This window comes from Vespa mandarinia, unplaced genomic scaffold (assembly GCF_050613455.1).
Source record: "Vespa mandarinia isolate Hongniang unplaced genomic scaffold, ASM5061345v1 scaffold_57, whole genome shotgun sequence".
Lineage (NCBI taxonomy): Eukaryota > Metazoa > Arthropoda > Insecta > Hymenoptera > Vespidae > Vespa > Vespa mandarinia.
In genome coordinates this window covers 13633-36592 of record NW_028197191.1, presented here as the reverse complement: position 1 = coordinate 36592, position 22960 = coordinate 13633, and the positions used below count along the sequence as shown (strand labels likewise).

The 22960-nt window shown below is 29.0% G+C and overlaps 3 protein-coding genes, 1 long non-coding RNA gene and 1 pseudogene across 8 annotated transcripts in view; 1 reads left to right on the top strand and 4 right to left on the bottom strand.

Moving 5' to 3' along the window:
• LOC118450130 (fatty acyl-CoA reductase wat-like) overlaps nucleotides 1–22960 on the bottom strand; it is an 86207-nt gene that overhangs the window by 54331 nt on the left and 8916 nt on the right. The window lies entirely within an intron of this gene.
• LOC118450119 (fatty acyl-CoA reductase wat-like) lies at nucleotides 510–22365 on the top strand (annotated as a pseudogene).
• Nucleotides 7449–9948, bottom strand: LOC146872073 (uncharacterized). 3 transcript variants are annotated; one of them, XR_014983668.1, is made up of 6 exons: nucleotides 9722–9948; nucleotides 9411–9614; nucleotides 9044–9203; nucleotides 8233–8508; nucleotides 8060–8141; nucleotides 7449–7833 (listed from the first exon to the last, which is right to left on the bottom strand). It is a non-coding gene; the product is annotated as an uncharacterized LOC146872073 (long non-coding RNA). The 3 variants fall into 3 exon arrangements; XR_014983666.1 differs by having other exon boundaries at nucleotides 7452–7833; nucleotides 9744–9948; XR_014983667.1 differs by having other exon boundaries at nucleotides 7455–7833; nucleotides 8233–8390; nucleotides 9744–9948.
• Nucleotides 10513–11868, bottom strand: LOC146872072 (fatty acyl-CoA reductase wat-like). Of its 2 annotated transcripts, none has more exons than XM_085664423.1 (5): nucleotides 11759–11868; nucleotides 11503–11688; nucleotides 11162–11401; nucleotides 10812–11090; nucleotides 10513–10725 (listed from the first exon to the last, which is right to left on the bottom strand). In XM_085664423.1, the coding sequence occupies exons 2-5, from the start codon at nucleotides 11655–11657 to the stop codon at nucleotides 10620–10622; spliced, it is 780 nt and encodes a 259-aa protein (XP_085520549.1). In that variant the 5' UTR covers nucleotides 11658–11688; nucleotides 11759–11868; the 3' UTR covers nucleotides 10513–10619. The 2 variants fall into 2 exon arrangements, with proteins under 2 accessions (XP_085520549.1, XP_085520550.1); XM_085664424.1 differs by having other exon boundaries at nucleotides 10812–11069.
• Nucleotides 11989–16837, bottom strand: LOC146872071 (putative fatty acyl-CoA reductase CG5065). Of its 2 annotated transcripts, XM_085664425.1 has the most exons (5): nucleotides 14657–16837; nucleotides 14202–14589; nucleotides 12695–13026; nucleotides 12221–12461; nucleotides 11989–12128 (listed from the first exon to the last, which is right to left on the bottom strand). In XM_085664425.1, the coding sequence occupies exons 2-4, from the start codon at nucleotides 14218–14220 to the stop codon at nucleotides 12312–12314; spliced, it is 501 nt and encodes a 166-aa protein (XP_085520551.1). In that variant the 5' UTR covers nucleotides 14221–14589; nucleotides 14657–16837; the 3' UTR covers nucleotides 11989–12128; nucleotides 12221–12311. The 2 variants fall into 2 exon arrangements, with proteins under 2 accessions (XP_085520551.1, XP_085520552.1); XM_085664426.1 differs by lacking the exons at nucleotides 14202–14589; nucleotides 14657–16837 and adding an exon at nucleotides 14030–14171.

Here is a 22960-nt window from a genome sequence, read left to right as displayed (position 1 = left end):
ACAACAATTTCGGAAAGAAGGCATAATGAGGCTTCCTGAGAGATGGAAAAAGGTAATAGAGCAAAAGGGTTCTTATATAACAAAATAAATAATAACTTAAACAGTAAACATTGTATATTCATTTCATATTAGAAAAAAGAAACAAACTTATGGGATACCCTAATATATGCAGAAACAGTGTAACGAAATGGCTTATCGCTTGGAAATTGACGATAGTAAAATGCGCGAGAATGATTCTTGCAAGTATGTGTGTGTAGGAGAGGTATGTGCAGGCGAGGACGCAGTAGAAAAAACTTAATCGTCAACACTTCATCGTCAGGACATCATCATCCACAGTCGTCTAGATAAATTCATCACAGTTAGCCGTTAAGATAATTTTGTTGGAGTCAGTCGCTAAGCACAGTTCTTTACAATTAGCAGTTACAATACTTAAGACTTATATTATATTAAGACTTATATTATTATTTATTGTAAATTTCCATCACCGATTTTATACTAAATAAATCAATTCGTAAAAGAGAAGAAAAGTGTGCGGAATACCAAGCATCGCTTAGCCCTATTATTCCTCAGCTATCGTTAGCAAGAGAAAACCAATTCAAGGATCAGTACCAGAGTCAGGAACACACGAAAGAAGTATAGACGCGAGGAACGATATTCGGAGCCTCTATCATCGTTTCATCGAATAAGTAAGTTAAAGTAAATCTTTCCTGGCGTAGTTCGATTGCCCTATTGTGAAGAAAAAAGAGGAAAAAAGAGCCTCGCTCCCGTGTAAGATTTCGAAACGATTGACCGAAAAAGAGGCGTGTGATTAGGTTGGTGTAATTGAAAGGCTGCAGGCACTTCGGTTACTCTACAGCCATTCAAGACAAACATCAAGTTGATGTCACAATAGCGAGACGAAGTTGAACTATCTTTTGAAAAGATTAAAATCTCTCGAAGTCGTTTTCCGTAACGACTACTTCTTGTCCATCCTCTTCTAAGAGTAATTCCATCATTTCTACTGTTCCAGATCAATCTGCGAACGTGTTCGTATAGATAAACTTGTAAGTCTTTTTTACTTCTTCATCGTACGAGAAAGGTTCTTTCACTTTTCTTTTGCTCGATTTTTTTCATCCGTATTATGCAGTTGTGGAGAATTCTGCGCGAAGAGAGATTGACCTATGTTTCATTTAGGTAATGTCCGTGTGACATAAATATAAATACAAATATAGATATCTCTCTCAATCTGGAAAATAACTGGAAAGCACTCATTCAAAGATATTCTAAACCTTTTCTGTACCATGGACGTATATATTATAATTACATATTAATTCAAGAAATTAATACATAGCTTTTATATATTAGTTCAAAACATTATTTATCAATTTCTTTTTTTCTTTTATGTCTACAAAATACTAAATATTTAATTATAGAGAAACTCTAGATAAGATGGCCATGATGGTCAGTCGACTATCTTATATTTTATATAACATATTTCTGATATCATTAGCAGAAGGGATGAAAATTTTTAACAGGACTCATGAACAATACTATTTATTTGTTTTCAATTAAGAAATTATGTGCTTTGTTTGCAATATAGAGGTTAAATTCAATAAAAAAAAAACTTTCTGCTTGTTCTTTGTTTTATAGTTTAATAATTAACCCTTAACGGTCCGGAAGTATTTCAGGAGAAGATAAAAGATAACGGAACATAGATAATTCACAAAAATGACATGGCACGATATTGAACGCATTACTAGTACATATAACAACAATCACAGCAATAAAAATAATAAATCCGTTCTTGCCACCATATGCGCGGGATTGGATCCAGTAAGTAAAGTACAAGGCCTTTCATATGGCGGCATTGGTCCATTATGTGTTAATAAAATATTTCACGATTTAAATTATTCATTAGGTCATGAAACCCACAAATTCCAAGACTTGTGCATGGAAAACAATTTATAATATTCCTGTTCTACTGGTTAAAAATATACTTTGACCGTCGTAGAACTTTTGAATGTGGGGTAAGCCTAAAGACAGTTGCCTTGGATGATTGCATTTTTGCAGGCGTATATTTCGTCGTCATACCACCTGTCAAAGTACTTTCCCCAACAACTACTATTGTTCCACCTCCTCCTAAGAGCTTCTATCAATTCTACTTTTTCCAAATCGATTTGTAAACATAAGCGTAACTGTAAACTGTTTTTTTCATTCATTCCTGAAAATGAGATGAAATTAACAATTGTTTAACCAAACGTTAGGTTACGCGACGAAGCGGAATCGTCTTTCAAATAGATTAAAATTGAACGGTTGTAATAATTATAGCACCATCTCCGTATATGATACAAATCTCGTCGACAGTATTCTTTATACTATCACCTTTTTTGAAACAATGAAACATAAGATGACGTAAATGTCGCCTCTCTCTATCCATGTTTAACACTGTGGATGAAAGTTTGAAAAGAGACTGTGGCGCAAACGAAACGTACTATAAAATAGCTTTGGGACGACTGAAACCGATGACATAGACGGATAATGAGAAACTTTTGGGACACCTAATACTTCCTTGGTCAGCTTTATCTCTGCACGCGTGGCTCTTGGGAGCGCTCCGCTGTCAAGGGTGAAAGAGGTATGACGCATCTGCATTCCTGCACGTACTTTTTGTCCTTCTTTGTCTTCTCGTATTTCTTTACTACGTGTCTTATAGATAGTTCTAAATTACATTTCAACTATGGCTAGCTGTCGATGATTATTCTTATGGGAAAGATAGAGGAGAAACAATTGAAAAAATGATATCGCTCCATATGCACACGTATTCGTGCCTATAAGGGTTTCTCTTCTTTTAGGTGTCCTTTATAGTTTCTGGTTGACTAATGCACGAAGACATGACACTATCAACGTTATATTAATAGTATTATCTACTAATGGGTTGTTCGGAAAGTAATTTCGTTTTTTTTTGTGAAAATAAAAGACAATTTTCGTATAATGAACAAATATTTTATTAAATTATATATTGGTCATTCTGATCCAATATCTTTTGCCATCTTTCTGATAATAGTATGATTCCACGCACATAACATTATTGGTCTTTGCTGGTAAAAAGCTGATCGAGGTGATTATTGATTTCCTCATTCGAAGTGAAGGTTTTATCGTCTAAAAAATTTTGCAGTGATCGGGACAAATAATAATCCGAAGGTACCAGATCTGGAGAATATGGTGGATGTGGCATTGTACCCCATTCAAGCTGTAAAAGGTTTTGGTGAGTGACCAAACTTGTATGAGGTCTCACATTATCTTGGTGAAACACTACAACTTTTCTTTTGATTAATTCTAACCTTTTCTGTTGAAGTGCATCATTCAGTTTGTCCAGCTGATGACAGTAGACTTCCGAATTAATTGTTGTGTTATCCGTTAAAATCACAAAAAAGATGATTCCTTTAAAATCCCACCAAACAGACAGCATCACCTTTTTTTTAATGGATATTGGCTTTGGAAATGCTTTGACCCGGTTCATCTTTTTTGCTCCATGATCTCTTGCGTTTGACATTCTTATATACAACCCATTTTTCGTTCCCGGTAATGATGCGCTTCAAAAATTGCAATTATTTTCGTGACGTGTTAGAAGCGAATCACAGACATCAAAGCGACGACACAAATTTCTCTCCGTGAGAACATGGGGAACCACTATATCGAGCTTCGAGGTTAAACTCAGGCCTTTCAAGTGATCATAAACAGTTGAATTTAATAAATTTAATCTCTTACCAATTTCACGTGTTGTTATTCGCCGATTTGCATCAACTAATGCCTTTATCGTGTCTTTATCAGCTATAACCGGCCTTCCAGAACGTAGTGCACCTTCGACATCAAAATTGACGGATCGAAATTTTGCAAACCTGCTCTGGCACTGGCGTACTGTCGACACATCTCCATACACATTGGTTAATTTCTTTTTATCTCGAACAGTATTTTTACCTTTTCTATAGTAAAAAAGTAAAATATGACGAAAATGCTGCTTATTGCTCTCCATATTTAAAAGGGCACCAACCAAAAACTACTGCGTAGAATCAATTGGACTTTTTCACACACAAACCTTGCCATATCAGCTTTCTGATTTTTAATGATTATACGGCTTAAGTAGAGTGCAAAAAAAATACAATTAAATCCTTTGTCGGGAAAAAACGAAATTACTTTCCGAATAACCCACATAACAGATAAATGTAAGACGAATTTATCAGAAAAAAGATACGGAACTTATGATAAGTACTTTATCTGCGAAACTAGTTGTTTATGACTTCAATGTATGTGTGTCGTTACAACGGTGAATTATTGTATCATTCCTTTCAAATTGCTTTGCAATATATATCGAAGAACAAATCATATAATAGCTATAAATTTGCTTCGAAAAGTATACATTTTTAAGGTTTATGAACTTAAACTTGCAACGAATCATTCGTACTCAATAACAAAAACAGTAATGGTAATATAAGTATATTTTCTATATCTAATAAGTAACTTAATAAATAACAAACAATATATCCATATTTGTCAGAGATTTTACGAATAAAGTTCTCCAGAATCGTATTTTAATTCCTCTTTCATACCATGTTTCGATTTAGATACCTTGAATAAGAGAAAACATTGATTCGTAGATAGAGGAAATCATGATTATTATTTTTTTAGAGTAGCAAATGTAATTCCTTCCTGTTCATATGTTCATATTTTTGTTATCAATCTTTAATAAGTATTTGAAACATGAATATCTCTAGGAATATTACAATAATTAATGTATACTATTTATGGTAAATATTTTTGAGACAATTTTATTCAATTACTTAAGTCGACTTTTTATCAATATTATTTAAATTGGTAAATGTTAAACTTCTAATTAGTGTGTATGTACATATATCCATACATATATATATATATATATATATATATATATATATATATATATACATTGTAGAAAGATAATTTTTGCCTAGAATGTAAACATAACGGTTCAGCGTTTATAAATCTTTCCTATTATTTGTACGCTAGTGTTTTTATTGGTATCATTTCATTTGCATTGAATAACCTCATCGACAAAACGTTGTAAAAAAAATTTATCCAATATCTGGTTGCATTTCTTTTCAGTTAAGTATATATGATCGTTCAGACTAACATATGGTAATAATAAAACAAGGTAGAATGAAAATATAATGACGTAATGATAAATAAAAAAATAATATACGCGAAATAGATCCGTATTTGTTTTGCATATTAAACTATGATAATTGTTTCTTTTTTGTATTCTCGCATTAAAACTCCATTTATTCATCGGGTATATATCGTGCTCAACGTATTAGATCATATGAAATTTGTCAAGTTTCAATTTTGAAATCTTCAATGGGTTTTTTTCTGTCTATCTTTTTGTTAATGGTAACATTAAAATTAATATTGAACACATATTCTCTATTTAGTTATCTAATAATTCGCCTTGATGGAAGTGTTGTAAAAAATTTCAGTGAAATAAATTTTCAAATTTACGAAGAATAATCAAAAGAATGGTTTAGGAAAAGTGTTCCAAAGTCGGATACACAGCTTCTCGTATATTAAAACATTCATGCCTAAATGTGTAAAGCGAGACGAATAGTTGGATACTACGTCTAATTTCCAAAAGACTATACTTGAATACCTCAATGTTCTGTTATTTCAATATGTATGAATATTGGAAATATTGTTTCTTGATATAATTTTTACAATAATTTTTTGTTTAAAATTTAAACAAGAAGTATCAAATATAATTGAGAACAAAATATTACTGGAAATATTAAATTTAGAAAGAATTACTTAAACTGATTAAATATATTTCTTGAAAATGAATATAATGAATTTACGGTATTAACTCACGTAAAACTAAATAACCTATTTACAGATTTGTTTTATATAATAATTTTACGTTGTATCAAATAATAATTACAAATTTTGTATATGTTTTATAACAAAATTAAATCAAATTAAACGAAATTGAACGAACAAATTATCAATAGAAGTTTAATATTTTAATTGTAATGTTCATTTACATGCTATTCGATAAAATATTTATTTTTACATTTATGATTCTCTACAAAATCTCCAAATAAAAGTTGCGTCATTGCGTATCCAATTTTTTGCTCACAATCATGACATAAGATTAAGCTATCGAACTCGAATCATAAAAACTGCCTAATAGAAATGCATTTTTTATGAATAAATAAATCAGACTTTGATTATGTAAAAGAACGTAGGCATATTTGAAAACAAAAATATTTAAGCAATTGAGTATGATAATATTTATTAATTTTCTTATCATAAGCCAAATAAATATATACTGTTTTCCTCAGCGTTTATTATTGGATACGTGCATTAAAGTTATTTCAGGCACTGTATCAGATTTCTTGAATTACACTTTCTTTTTTCTCATTGATACTACCGTAATTGTTCTCCATTTATAAGACGGCGATTTTCTGTATCTCCCATTACTTATAATCTAAACATAATATGGAATAATTTCACAGGATGAAAATATTTAATGAAAAATGTCCTGATTTTTAATGCGTTAGGATACAACCCTCATTCGCTGGCGAGAGAATTGATTTAGAAACACGTCGATGTTTATAATTACCTTTAAGACACAATAGAAACTGCGTATAAGTTTTCACTTGTAATTTATTTTTATAAATTAGAAATGGAAAATGAATAATCATGAGTTTAAAAATCATGTAATACGGAAAAAAAGATGCATATACGTACGGAAAAATTTATAAATTTAACAATGTCCGCTTTCTACTTATTTTCCATGCTGTTAAAGATGCAATCAGAATTCTGAAAATTTACGCCTATTTTTAAACTAGTAGACTTTTTGGTGATCTAATACTTATCGAGAGCAACTGAAATTATAGATTTTAGATTGATACTAAAAAAAATATTTCAATTCTTAATCTGTCAGAGTTACTAGCTACTATTAAAATCACTAAAATAAAAGATCGACGAAATTTAAATCGAAAAAAATCAAACGCTCCATAGATGATTCAACATTGATTTTATTAGAATTTTTCTACAGTTTGCTAACATTCCAATTAAAAATTTACAAAAAGAAAGGAAACTGAGTTTAGTCATTGCAAAAGTGAGATTTTTTTCAATCGAACGGCGATACAACTTTTTTTTTCCTTTTTTAATTTTCTTACCTTGATGTAAATATATTATTGCAGCTTGTTATTTTTATAAATGAATGAATTTTATGATATATGTATTTTTATTATTCCAGTTATTCAATATTATTTGTTATAAATTTATATTTTTTTTGTGAATGAATTGCAATACTATGAAACGATTAGATTGAAGTTTATGTTAATTACGTTTATTAAGAAATTACCTGTAGGTCTGAAATAAAAAATTATTTACACTTGTTTTCTGACAATCCAAACATTCTCATAGTTTATTTCTCTTCTTACATATTTATAAGAAATAATATAGATCAATCGTTAGAAATTAATATAATTTAAGGAGTAAAAATTGATTAAATATGACACAAATATGTATATATTAATAGATTTACAGGGTTATGAACCGATTGGAAAGATTAATTTCAGACATTCTCTAATTAAGATTTTTGACTACTGAATTAAAACTGACTGCTTTTTCCTTCTTCTTCTTCCTTAGCGATAAAACACTATTCCTTTAAAAGAAGCAATTGCATGGTAGAAACACAGAGGAAAAGTGTGAGATATATCACGATGCGGCAATATCACATCAGTACCATGTATTTACTGTAATTTGGAAAAGCGTGTCAGCAGAGGTGCAGGTGCATATAACTGAAGATGTTTACTAAGCCTACAACAGAAATATTATTATATAAAATTGTATTTAATAGTTTTAAGTATATTAATTTTTTAAAGTCTTTTAATGAGTGATATTATTACTTTTAATACCGACAGTGCTATATCATTAAATTAAAAAGTAATAATATATGTATATATATATAAAACGCATAATTAGAGAATTTCAAAGTCGATCTTTCGTTTGACACTCTCTTTCTTATAGACATTTCACTACTTACGTTTTTCTTCTTTTTTACTTTCTTCCTTTATTGCATAATTTTAGGTTTCTTCCTCTATTGCTAATTTCAATTCTCCCACAAACTACAATTATAAATTTATTAAATGTATAAGGAAATATAAATGTTGGTAATCGTATTACAAATAAAAAGAACCATATATATGGATGACATACTTTGTAGAACTAATTACGACACTTTACATGCAGCTTATATATCTCTTGTTGTAGTTTTGTTGTCTTTTACTATAGAATTTGGTATTTTCTTCCTTACGCATTTATTTCTTTGTCACAGAAGTTACCTCCTTTGTCAATTTTTTCAAAAGTAGATGATTCTATAATCGTGGACGTTTCTTGTATCAGAAGAGACTTTACATTAAAAAGTATTTTATTTAATCTTCGCATTTATATAGTACCCATTATATCAGTGGCCCATTTGAATATTGTATTTCTCTGAACATAATAAATTTGTATACTTAGAATAGAGATCCTAATTAATATTAAATGGAATGATACCACTGAGAACAAATTAAGTGCCTCAATTATTTCTATAGCTACAGTTTTTCTTTATCATTTCATCAGTGAAGTAAGAGGTAAAGTATTACTCTTTTTATATAATCAATAATCGTTATCTGAGTAAACAATATGACTTTTAACTTATTTCGAAATCCATGCGAAGAAAATTAAATTTTTGAAAAATATATTTACTAATTTTATGAATTTTATGAATGAAAATTTTTAATCGCTAATTTGTAATCGCTCGATTACAATCCAAGTTAAAATCTTGAAAGTAGCAATCAGATTAGCATAACCATAATTCTCCAATGTTGCATATCTATCGAATTATAGTTTGGTCTAGATTATGAAAATAATATATGAATAAATATACGAAAATTCAATATGTCTTCGTATGTCAAACAAATGTGCATCTGTCGTTTCATCTTTATCTTCTAAATATATACAATATTTTCATTATTTAATTTCATACCATTCCATTCTTTCTTCTTTGTCTTGCTCAACTAAAGTATTATTTTTATCATCACGTTTTCATTATCGTCATTACCATCTTCGTTTTCTTTTTCATTGTTTTTAGAGATAAGCTTATTTTCATTTGCTGATAATTCCGAGTTTTCCTGGATAATTTGTAGCTGAAATTGAATATTTCTTTTTAATTGGTATAAATAAAATTTTGATTTAAGAATTAATTTTTTTATTGGAATAAGGTTATAATGTCTGTTTTAGAAAGAAATAATATCGATATAGTCTATTAAATCTTCAGACATTAACTTTTAAATGCGAGTAAGTTAATGTTTATTATCTTGCAATTTTTTCTAAAAAGAAATTGTAATACTTACTCTTCTTTAATTTTTAACTATATATATTTTAGGAACGTTCGATGATTAATTGTTCCTTATCGAGCGATTACGAAAGTATAATAATTTTTCTCATTTATATTTTAGAACTGCAATAGTCATATGTTAATTTCATGAGATTCCATTTTTGTGTCGCTTCATAAAAATACATTTCCACTTCCTCGTCGTTTTCTTCCCTTTTGCAAGCTACACAAAGAAAATACTTGTGTCATGTACTTTTTCAAAAGAACGATTTAAATTATAACATTAGGGTATATTATTAAATAACGTTTAATTTTCTCAAAAATTATTACATTATTAATAATATAATATAACCTAAAATGTATCTTTCCATTTATGACGTGTTGATCTGTTCTTCATTTTAATATAATATTTCAAAACTGCATTCAATGATTTTAATTTTAATAATATTTTACGTCATCAACTTTACTAATTAATTGGTAACAATGGATTTTTTTACAACCAGAACTTATATTAAGTTGAACGTACATCTTAGTTAAAAAACTTTTATTTTGGTTAGTAGAAGAGTGGAAGAATCAAAGAATAACTTAGGCGACACCTTGCGGTAGTAATGTGTAAGCTTATTTTGGCGGCGTTCGCGTTTGTAGTTTTTACTGGACTATCAAACCATAAGTTATCTCGAAATATTGCTTCCTTATTTATCGACACTATGGTATCAGCCATGTTTAAAAATAGAATCGCTGAACGATATACTAAGCTCGATAATGATACGCAACTCAACGATCAGAAACTTTATATTTAGAAATTAATTTTCGACGTTTTGGTTAAATTTATGGGATTTGGGATCAGTATAATAAATGCACTTCACAAAAAAATCCAAAATAATAAATTTACCAATAAAAATGATACGACATTAATATGTATTTCAAGAACAAATCTCACCAGTTATGATTCCGAAATATGTACTTATCGAACGGATTTTGAATTATTGTCTTATTCATTTTACTTTAATTTTTAGTAAGAAAGAGAAAATGCAGAAAAAGTGATACATGATTTCAGTGAAGTTTAGGAATGAAACTTGTTCTAACCCAAATATTTGTCCTTGATTTCACGAATAAAAACCGTTTAACTTTGATATATTTTATTCAAGAAATTATTGATTCGTACATAGGCGATAGTCTAAATTATGATTATTTTTATTCTTCATTCTTTTGCTTATCTTTGCTTCTTTTACGGAGATACAAACGTTACAAGCAGCCAGGAAATCACAGCACATGTGATGATAAATAGAACACAGGCGATAAGAAATTCCAATGCTTGATGCATCAAATAAAACCTTGAAAATTTGAAAAATCAATATTATTTGAAAGTGATTATCAATAACAGAGGGAAAATGAAGTAAAAATGCAATAAGAGAGATACCTTCGCCATTTTATACGAGCTTGTGGAAGTGTCTCAATAGGATCCTTTAAGATATATTTTCTTATACCTGAGAAGTATGTTTCAAAATAAATATTCCAAACGAGAACCTTCATACCACAAAAGAATAATTCACGATCTTCCGGCGTCAACTTCCTCAACAATTCGTTCCATCTTTCATTCGTAAATTTTTTTTCGTTTATACAAAAATAATTAAGTAGATCTGACATTTCGTGAATTTTATTATACATTCTGAGTAACCTTGAACGAAAAGGATCATCGCTAGATGAAATTTTTCGTTTCTTTATCGTTCTAATATGCTCCCTTTAGAAAATAAGATAAGAGAAATTTACCTTAGGTTTTTACCTCTGCACAAATAGAGTGTATCAATTATAAGAGCTGGTAGTAAATGTACAAAATATATGTAGAAAACATAAATCGACCGATATTTTGTTATTTTAAAGGTGGGGCACCAAATTGCCTTTTCAGATGATATCAATTCTCCATACGAAACTATCATTTCTATAAATCTGCCGTAAGTCAATGGATTATCCTTTGATACGTAATTGTAAATGGAAATATCTTCATTGGATCTAAAAAGATTATGTATTCATACAGACTAATTAATTCAATATTATCTAATGTCATTATTTAATTTGAACCTAAAAATATTGTTTGAAGTATTTGTCGTTACTTCCGATTATTTGCAATTTCCCATGCGCTAGCGATTACTCCATTGGCGGTCAAATCACCAGGTACGATGTCCGCATTTTTCGATTTACCACAGTAGTGAATTCGCATTAATCCCATAAAAACATTTTTTATGATCCGTACACGTTGTCGATCCATCCTTGAATAGGTTCTCGATAAGTGGATATTACTAGGAATATTAAATTGATTATCATACACCATTTATTGTTTTATTCTGTAAGGATTATATTACTACCAACCAATTCCTGGACAAAATATTCCAATCGGTATAGAGTCAGCATGCTTTTTTATAAAATTCTCTGCGGCTGTTTTCTTATAAACATAAGTATTTGGCCATATTCCGAGTAATCTACAATCAAGCAATTGTCTGAGTGTAATTAAATGCACTATCTATTTATTTTATATTTTTTATAACTAAATATATTATAAACTAAGCAATCGATACTCCGAGATATAAACATACTGTGGGGTAATATCGTCGAGCAATTTTTCATTTATATTGTTCACCAAATTTATCAACTTATCGGGATATATCGGTGGATCATAAAATTTCTCCTCAAGTGTAATATGAAAACAATTGGAATAAATCGCTGATACCTGCACAGCACTCTGAAATGTTAAGGATAACAAAGATTTGTTAAAGGCAGATTTTGAAAGACTCTAATTGTTATTAATAGGTATACAGAGGACAAAGGTGGCACCTTCAGTTTTGACATTTCTTTCGACAAATTTATTATATCCTTTACAATTCGAACGTTGATTTCTGTCGCCAATTTTATTCTCTCGTTGAACTTAACGGTTGCGGCGACATGAAAAATAATTGAGACCTCGCGTAGCTCTATCGGCCATTGAGATATCGAGATTCTGCAAGGTACAATCGCCCTTGATTGGGACTATACGATTCTGGAATGTTGGTTGTTTCTCTCTCAAAGTGGAAAATAACTGGAAAATTGATAGAGTTGTAAATATTTTCTCTCTCACGTTCGTTATGATAAATAACAGGAAAACGACTTTTTGCGATTTTTTCCACTGGTTATGATAGACCACTACTTTGTCTCTCAATTTTCTTTATTTTATATATCTATTATATTATTTAATAAAAAGAGATAATTTCAAAGTTGGGTCAAAGGTGAAATAATAATTTACTAATCCCTGTAATAGATATAATAACTCACAGAATTTTCAATTAGGTCTTTCATGCGTTGATGCACACTTTTTCCTTTTTTTGTACGTATCAAAAGATAAATGCAAGTGATACCGGGACATTCTCTTAACAATTTCTCGATCAATAACTTTCCTACGAATCCTGTTCCACCAGTTATAAAAATACTTTGACCACTGTAAAATTTTTGAATGGGTGTAAGTTCGTCATTATCCTCGATGGGTTGAATATATACAGGAGCATATTTAGTTTCCGTAGCATTTCTCAAAGAACTTTCTGGTAGGGCTCTTTCTTGTTCACCTCTTTCTGGCAGTACGTCTATCATATTTGCTTTTCTAAATTGATCTGAAAACATAAACATAAACGTAAATGTAGAAATCTTTTCTGTTTCTCTATCGTATTTATTTATATTAATCGTTTAAACGATAATGCAAGTAAGTTCAAGTGTCCGTTGAAAATATTATAATCGAACGTTTGATTATCATTAAAAGGCATTCATGGCATCTATTACTCGTCCTAATAGATATTTATAATTTAAAATAGACAATCTCGTTATAATAGAAAATGATCGATAATTGGTGTCCTGAATTGGAAAGGGATAAATAACAAAGAAGTAAGAAAGAAACATGTACGTATGTAATAATATTAATAAACACGTAATAATAATTGTTTCATATTGGTTTTTGTCTACTATAAGAATGAAATGACCTCGTATAAAAAAGTATGAAAAACTTTTCACTTGCAAATGTATCGTTCAACCTATCTCAGAATAATATGTAATTAGTTAACATCATAGAACAAGTTATAGAAGAAAAATTAATTGAGTCTTCGAATGCGATCATTTTTCTGTACTAGTCTACCTATAATTTTTCGGGTACTACGCAAACAGAACAACGTGTGATATTCCTCGTTAATAAAATGATACGAAATTCTTTCTACTAGACAAATTTTTTAATCTTCACTTCGTTCAGACAGGAAAAAAATATTTATTACGGTTCTTAGAGAAATCTTTTCAATATTTGTTAAAAGATAAGTGCAATAAAAGTTAAATATTGGTCTATGTAAAACTAAAGGGGACTATATAAAAACCGACAAAAAAGAGTGTCAGGAAATTTACTGTAGATAATTACATTACATATTTCGTCTCAACAATGTTTATGTCAAATAAAAATATTTTTGATCGGTCCATTAACAAAAGAATAATCAAAGCTGATCACATTCCGAGTTTACACTAAGGAATATTTCGAAAATTAAAAAAAAAATTTTCGCGTTCTATTTATCGTATTAATTATGGTAGTTGCTAACTAATTCTTCTATATTTTGTTGAATTGTAATATTAACCGAATACCTTAATTTCTTATTTTTCCGTAATTTCATGTAACTCACAAACCTTTTTATGCTTCTTAAAATTTTTACGTAATTATTTATTTGAATTTTCGTAAAAAATGTTACTTAATTTTTATAACACACCTTATGATTCTGATTCTTTTTAAGTGTATACTTCTATAAAATTTACTTACTTTCAGAATTATTTTCCATATTGCAGAATTAAAATAAACGGGCTTACAGTAAAGTTATGATCATTCGTAGTAGAGATTTTTTCTATTCCTTAGGACAGTAGTAGATGTTAATTGAACGATGCTCACTTTTGCACTGAAATATAAAAACGATCAAAAGTATTTAACCATTTTCTCCTACCACGTTTCACTGATCAATTTTTGATCTTCTTCGACACTCTTGCTTTTTTTCCTCATATTCGAATATATTTCGTGGAAAACATATATCCTGGAAAACACATGTGTTCCAAAAGAAGCGATCAGCACACACAGGTTATTGTTTGTATAATAATGTATTATATATATATACATCGAATTGATTATGTGTGGTTATAAACGAAAATATGTTTCTCTGTGAACAAAGGAATAAATCTTTATTTGTTAATTAATACTTATTTGTTATTTATAGTCTTACTTACCTGTGAACAAAGAAACGCCAATTTACGTTTATTATTCACACTACTTAAATTTTATTTAATATATTATCTTTTATGAATTTCTTTATACACTCTCGTGCTCCTTCTCTCGTCTAAGTTCTATTTCTTACTGCCCGCTTCTCTTCCGAATCTTAACGGCTCGATTTGTAGATAACAAAAGAATTTGTAGATAACAAAAGACAATGGAAGGGCGGGCCATGAGAACCGTGGCAAAATCTACCTGAAGAAAATATACTTTCTTTAAATCTCCCCCCCCCCTAGGATAAAATTCCTACAATTTTTAGTCCTCGTCTCCATCTTCTGATATTGGAAGTAATTTTGTTATGTGGAAGAATCCAGTTTCTTGTTTTCGTTTTCCTGTTTTTATTTTGTATATTGATTCTGATATTTTTTTTACTATTTGGAAAGGACCAATTCTCAATTCGTCTAATTTATTTCTATTCAACCTATTCTATTCAACCTATTAAATATCTTTTTATTATATTTGTGTGATTTTTTTGTTCTTTCTAGAGCTAGTTCTTTATCTCTTATCCAATTTTCTTTACTGTTTCTTCTTTTTATTTCTTCGGGTAAAATGCTAGTGTTTGTGCCATCTAACAAATACTTAGGCGTAAAGCCGGTTACTGTATGTTCTGTTTCATTATATTTATCCAAACATTCTTTAGCGATCGTTGTCCAAGCTCTTTTTTTTCTTTCTCATTTATCCTGCATCTTATTTTGTTTACTAGGGTCTGATTCAGATCCAATCTAAATTTGTTTTCATTCACATGTTTGTTAAAATTTACTTTAACTTCTTTTATTTCTTCATTTCTATCCAATGTATTTATATTTTTGTTTTGTTTGTGTTTCTTTCTTTTGAGATATCTGTAAGTTTTCATCCTGAATTAGTTTGAATTTCTTTACCATATCTAACCCAATAATGAAATCATCCAAGTTATTTCTTTCTACAATAAATACATCAACGTATTCCTCTTTACCGAAAATTTTTACTTTAATGGTTACTAAACCTTTTGTTTGTGTCACACCATTGACCATCTTTAAAAATATTTTATTTTTATCTTCTGTCTCTTTTTTTTTGATTTTGACTAGTCTCGAATTTATTAGAGAGATTTGGGAACCTGGGTCATATGTTCCGTTTACCTCTAACTTCTCTTCTAATATTAACTTCACTTTGATCAAAAAGTGTGGTTTTTTATTCCTTACATAGGTCCACTTCTATCATTGAATTGCTTCAATTTATTCTGGTTTCCTTTCTATTTTCCTTTTTAAACCAACAGGAGTCCTCTGAATGATATCTAATGCCTTTGTTTAGTTTTTCACAATTCTTACATGGTTTCTTTTCTTCAAATTTCTTCTTATTATCTTGTCTTTCCTCTTTCTTTTTTTTTAAATTGTTCTTACTTACTAGATTTTCACATTGCTTTATCTCCTGTAATAGTTCTGTTGAGTTTTGACAATTTTCGCTGTCTATTTTATCTCTTATGAATTCTGGTATATATAGTAGGTTTTTTTTCTCATAGCGTATTGCATTAGTGAACCTTATTTATATCTGTAAGATATAGCGTATATACTTGTATTCCATCCCCTATCAGCAAATGATTTCAAGAATCTCTGTTTCCATTCGTTCCAACCAGCCTCTATTGTCAACGCTGTTAGTGTTGCTGAGTGCCAGTCTAAACATGCCCTGTCAAGGAATAATCTTAGAATTTCAATTTTTGTTTTATCTTCTTTAATTTCGATTCTTTGACAATCTTTTTCAAATATCTCCAACCATTGTTCTACATTTGAGTGTTTACATCCAAATTTTTCAATCATGAATTTTTCCGATATACACTTTAAATCTATTTGGTATTACTTTTAATCTATTCTTTCTTCTGTACGGGTTCTACTATGTTTGTTTCTACTATTTCTTCTAGGTATAGATCATTAAACATTAAATTGCCATTTTCATCCAAATACGTACTGTCCATTTCCTGTGTGCATTTAATCCATATTTTTTTTCTTGGCCTCTTTGATTGAAGCTTTTTTTTATTCTCTTATAACTTTCTGTTTTTATTAGTTCGCTGTGGTTACTTGCAAATTTTTCATTTTCTGGCAACATATATTTTTCATTGTCCTCAGTTGTGATAGAGGTTATGGCAATCACGTTTGTCTTTCTGTCGCTCGGTGATGCCACACATTTAAATGCGAATTGTAGTTTTTTTCGATTATAAACCAAAAATTGTCGTTTTATAATATCTCGAATTGATTATGTGAGGTGATAAACGAAAATATGTTTCTCTGTGAACAAAGGAATAAATCTTTATTTGTTAAATAATACTTATTTGTTATTTACAGTCTTACCTGTGAACAAAGAAACGATAATTTACGTTTATTATTCACACTACTTAAATTTTATTTAATATATTATCTTTTATAAATTTCTTTGTAAACTCTTATACTACTTCTCTCTTCTAAGTTCTATTTCTTACTGCACGTTTTTCTTCCAAATCTTAACGGCTCGATTTGTAGGTAACAAAAGAATTTGTAAATAACAGAAGACAATGCAAGGGCGGGCTATGAGAAGCGCGGCAAATCTACCTGAAGAAAGTATACTTTATATATATATATATAGTTATTACCATTTAGTATTATATAATTATATATATTATAAAATTATATATATATATATATATATATATATAGTATATATAATATATATATATATATAGGCTATCTAAATTTCTTTTACTTGATTTGATTTTTTTCACTGATTTTCGTGAACTTAATTATTCGTGACTTTAGTCGTCTCTGGTATATATGAAGGATTTTGAACGTAAACCACTTTAGTCGATCATAATGTATTAGGAAAATTTTATAGTGATTAACTATAGTCACCCATGATAGCGAAAAAATTAATATAATATTCTTAATAACATTCATATATTAAGAATCTATTTAAGGATGGATTTATAATATATACGGGCCAATAGGAATTACAGCAGGTGCTGGAATGGGATTAATAGAAACTAATCATCAGGATGGATTGGTAAAAGTGAACTTAATGTCCGGAGTTCTGATGTTCAAACCGCTAGTCATTAGTGGTTGATATATCGCATAAATTAGCATCCAAAGATCGTAAATACTTCTTTTTCCTTTTATGAAGGACTTTATTTTTGAAGGATATTTATTTTCAAACTCTTAAAGAATTTCATTGAAATGCATCTACATGTTTGTGTAAAACAACAGAGATATCTTCTTTCTTGCATTTTACGTTCACTATCGCTTTCTAATAATATTTATTTTTCGAATTTTCAATGCTTTAATGGAAGCATCAAATATTGAAATTCGTTATTGCCTGTATCTTCTTTATAATTACATGATTTCACGTCTTATCGTAATGTTCAGATTTTTCGTAAAAGAAACAAGATTGTCAATGAAGATGAAGAGGAAAGAATAATTTTAATTCACGTTCTTGTCAAAATGCGGATCAATGAGTTCTCATATTTAAGGGATTCTAAAATGTAAATTTTATGAAAAATTATAACTTTAGCCTTCTTTTCGGATGGCACGGAAGGAAGCCAGAAATTATAATTATTTGGATATTTTTATTCATAAAAATTTGGTCGGATATTTTTTTTCTTATTAATTAACTTATTTATTACTGATAAAAAGATATCCCGCTATAATTTTAAAAACTTGTATAAAGTAATTAAATATTTTTATGTACTTATATAAAAATATTTCCTGCATAAATTTAAATCGTAAATCACATAAAAGCAAATATTTTTTGAAAACAATATATTACTGTTAGATAATTTGTTCTTCGATATTTATTGGAAAGCAATGAAAATTAGCATGAAATTAATAATGCAATAATTATGCGTCAGGTCAATAAATACATAAGTATATTGAGGTTATTATTGGCGAGTTTTGATTTCGAATATTCCTTATCATTTTCATCATGATAAATTGATTTGCATTTTTTGTTTACAGTTATTTTAGATTTCAATAATTCGAGCAAAAACTTAAAAATGAAGTTTTGACCTTTAGAATTGTTACACCTTCAGATCGTGTTGGATATGCTGAATAAATAGTAAAGGGGAATAATATTAAGCTGCTTCTATCTGATTTTATAGTTTAGTGTGAAAGTGAACTCTGTTTGAATATATACTCTTATAGTGAGTGCGGAAGGAAAGTACATTAGTGATAAAGTTATTAATTACGTTAATAATTTTTTTTTAAGCACATACGCCATTTCAATCCATAATTGGAAAATATGTGTGAAAGAGAGTAAAATTTGTGTATTTATGAAAAAAGAAAAATATTTTAATTATTAAAGATTATATTTACAATTATGCGTGATATTACGCGAAAATAATAGTCAGTGTGAGAGAAACAATCACGATACTTCGTTTATATGTTTCGTATCTTTTTTATTATATTATTTCATAACATATTATACTTTTATGAACATTTCTTTTCTGAAATTATACATTATTATAAAATATTATATCATATAATTTTATTATATTAATTTGCAAGTAGCATTAAATATAATACAAATATAAACTATATATTTAACATTTGACAGGGAATACAGTATAAAAAACAAGCATAGAATCGCATTTTCGAAACGAATATTCAATATTATGTTCTATTCAAGATTATGTATTCAATATTGTATATTATAATATATAAACGACATTATTGTAGAAAGATAGTTTTCTCAATTAAATGAGTTACATAAACTTTTCTTTTTTCCCATTATATGCCACTATTGCTTTTTTTTTTTATTTCTCTATTAAATCGACAGTTCGACTGTTTAATTACATCGATTTGGAATTTATCGAACCCTGATTGTTATCTAAACGTTATATTTCTTAATTGAATTGTGTAATGATAAATCAAGAATAGAGAGAAAACTATCGTAAAATTCGGCGTAAGATTTAAAAAAAAAAGATAATGAATGCATAACCTTAGCGGTTGTTTTTTTTTTTTTGTCGAACAATGTCTCAAAACGGTAGGCTGAAAATAAGATACCTATTTATTATAGATATAGATATGTATTTTATATTGGCTACATACTTATTGTGGATAAATTTCGACGAACCAATGTCACAATCGACTCCTCACTGCCCTCATAACGCATTGTGTTAATTGATTTTTTTCGAATAATTTCAAGACAAGCCAAAAAGATGAAATTCTTCCCACGAAAAATTGTTTCTTTGATCATAATCGTAACAGATTATAGAAGAAAATATATTGTAATAATCAATTAAAAAGTAGATTTTTTCGAGAATATTTTGTCAACCGTATTTAACATTCTTTATTTCGCATTATTACTTTTTGTACGTTCGCATCTCAGAAAAGTAGTATGTAGGTATATATACACAAACGTGCTTACCATGAATATATATTTTATAATTGAAAGTGATAGTCAGATGAATATGAAGATAAAAGAAAAGACGCAGTTAGAATAAAATGCGTTAGAATAAAAAAATGCGTCAATAATAATCGACAGTACAATTTATAATTTTTTCAGAAGACATTTCAGCTTCGTCGCGTTAGCATATATACTCTGACGTTAAGGTTATAAAATTATCAGTTTTCTTTTCAGAAGCAGATTAAAAAAACTCGTTCGAAAGAGAAAATTATGATATAGAATTTAAAAAAATTTCTAATTCGCGCTTACTTTTATAGATCAATTTGGAAGAGTAGAAATGATGAAACCGCTGTTAGAAGAGTATGGTCAAGAAGTGGCCCTTGATTCAACAGTTGGAACATCAACTATAGAATCATCCGTCGAAATAATCGACAATCTTACACCTATTCAAAAGTTTTACGACGATGAAAGTGTATTTTTAACTGGCGGAACTTGATTCATGGGAAAATTATTAATCGAGAAATTGTTAAGAGGATGTCCTGGCATCAGATGCATTTATATTTTGATACGTTCGAAAAAAGGGAAAAATGTTCTTGAACGCTTGGATGAATTTATGGAAGATTCGGTTAGTTGTTTATTATTTCTATATTTTCTTTGATTCTTTATCTATGAGATTCTGTATTTATTAAATAATGTATACAGCGTGTCTTATTTATTTTGAAAAATGAGAATATCTTATGAGAGGTCGAACTTAAAAAAGAAAGTTTTTCTATGGATTTGTTTAATGTGAAGGGATACATAATGTTTCAATTTCTTTTTAAATGTGTTAAACGTTAGGAGAATTTCAAAGTCAAATTCATTTTTTTAAATCATGTTCATGTTGAATTGTATGGAGTATAACAGTCAGGAACTAGTGATATATGTTTGTATTCCTTACTATTTAAGATCTTACGAATTTATAATGTAATTTGTAGTATTTTATAATAATAAATGACTTCATATAGAAAGTCGTCGAATTCGTCTCAAAAAATCATTTCACCGTGAAAAAAGAATATATATTTCTATTAAAAAAATGAACTTAACAGTAGAATTTTCCATATCGTTCGAATTACAATAAATAAATTTGGCATCATCTAATGTTTCCGATCATATCAAACAAATCTCTTCAAAAATTTTTTTGCTTTCTTCAGTCTCTCAAGTTTTAATTATTTGAGATAAATTGAATACCTTGTATATACTTGCTAGATATAAGAAACAAGAAATTAATAAATAAATTATTGGTTTAGTGTACTTTGAACATGTACAAAGTCTTCGAATGCTATTTATTTTTTTATGACATTTATTTAAACGAAGTAGACAAAATTTACAACTCTGTGCGTTTTCTAGTTATTTTCCAAGTTGAGGAAGGTAGAACCAAATTTCCGAAAACGAATAGTCGCGATCAAGGGAGATTGTAGCTTGCCAAATCTCGGTATTTCCAAAATTGATAGAGCTACACTCATACGCGAAGTATCAATTGTTTTCAATGTCGCCGCGACCGTGAGATTCAATGAAGCAATGAAAGCGGCGGTAGCTATTAACGTCCAAAGTCTAAGGGATTTGATAAATTTGTCCAAAGAAATGCCGAATTTGAAGGTATCATCTTTATCCTATAGATACTTACTGATAACTATCAAGATCTTTTAATGAAAGCTCTGATTATAATAAATGTTTGTTATTTTTAATATGTCAGAGTTTCGTCCACGTATCCACGGCTTATGCCAACTGCCTTTACAATCAAATCGAGGAAAAGATTTATGATCCACCGATAGATGCTGACAAATTACTTAACGATATTACACCGCAGTACGTTTCATATTTTTTTATAACGAAGATATTAAAGAAATAGGTGGTGCACGTTGATTGATAATACACTCGTACAATTTTTTTATTTTACTTTACTTGGAAGATGGCCAAATTGTTATGTGTATACGAAATCACTTGCTGAGAATGTGGTAAAAAAGCATGCTGACTCTATACCGATTGGAATATTTTGTCCTGGAATTAATTGGTAGTAATGTAATATATGTAATAAATTATAAAATAAAACAATAAATGGTGTATGTTAATCAATTTAATATTCCTGATATCCAGTGATATCCACGTATCGAGAACCTATTCAAGGATGAGTAGATAATATGTACGGACCTATAGGAATTACAGCAAGTGTTTTAATGGGAATAATGCGAATTCATCATTGCGATGTATCGATGAAAGTGAACTTGTTCCCGGAGATCTGACGATTAATGGATTAATTCCTAGTGCCTGGGCATTGCTAATAATCTAAGGTAGCGTTAAATGATATCGTTCACGATTGAATAAAATAATGATTTTAGAACAAATTAAATTAATTCATCCTTATTCGAATATAATAGTTTGGTCTTTATGAAGTGACGGATTTTTAATGAATATTAAAAACATTATATTTTTTTTTAAATGTTTATTTAATTTAAATAGGCTTCACTTGCTTGGATATATTTTACCGAACGAGTTTTTAGTGTATAAATGTCATTCTTTAAGATGTTTTGGTTTTTTTGTCAATAAACTCTGGTATGGAAGTTTTAAGATTCTGATACTCTTCTACCCCTCTTGATGGCGACCATCTGTCGCTGGTCGCAAATTGAAAAAAAAAAAAGAAAATGATATAAATTTCAAACGAATTCTCAATCTGTTCGAATGTTGCTATTGAAATGTACGTTGTACAAAATGCACAAAATAACAAATGTACGAGACGTGGATTTAAAATATTCTATTATTCTCTGGAAAATCAAATATCAATTATTTCAATAGTTTGCTGACTTTCCAAATGACAAATCTTTGAGATAAAAAAATGTAATTTAATTATTTCAACAAATTAATAAATGTTCAATATACTTTAAACG

Bases quoted from the DNA above. Each gene is read 5' to 3' on its own strand.
- LOC146872072 (XM_085664423.1), bottom strand. From the start codon at position 11,657: ATGGATCGACAACGTGTACGGATCATAAAAAATGTTTTTATGGGATTA. The intron at 11,402-11,502 runs GTAACGACAAAT...TAATCTTTTTAG, and splicing joins GAAATTGCAAATAATCGGAA to ATCCAATGAAGATATTTCCA. The intron at 11,091-11,161 runs GTAAATTTCTCT...AATTTCATCTAG, and splicing joins TGCAGAGGTAAAAACCTAAG to CGATGATCCTTTTCGTTCAA.
- LOC146872071 (XM_085664425.1), bottom strand. The intron at 12,462-12,694 runs GTGAGTTATTAT...TCAATTTTCCAG, and splicing joins AAGACCTAATTGAAAATTCT to TTATTTTCCACTTTGAGAGA.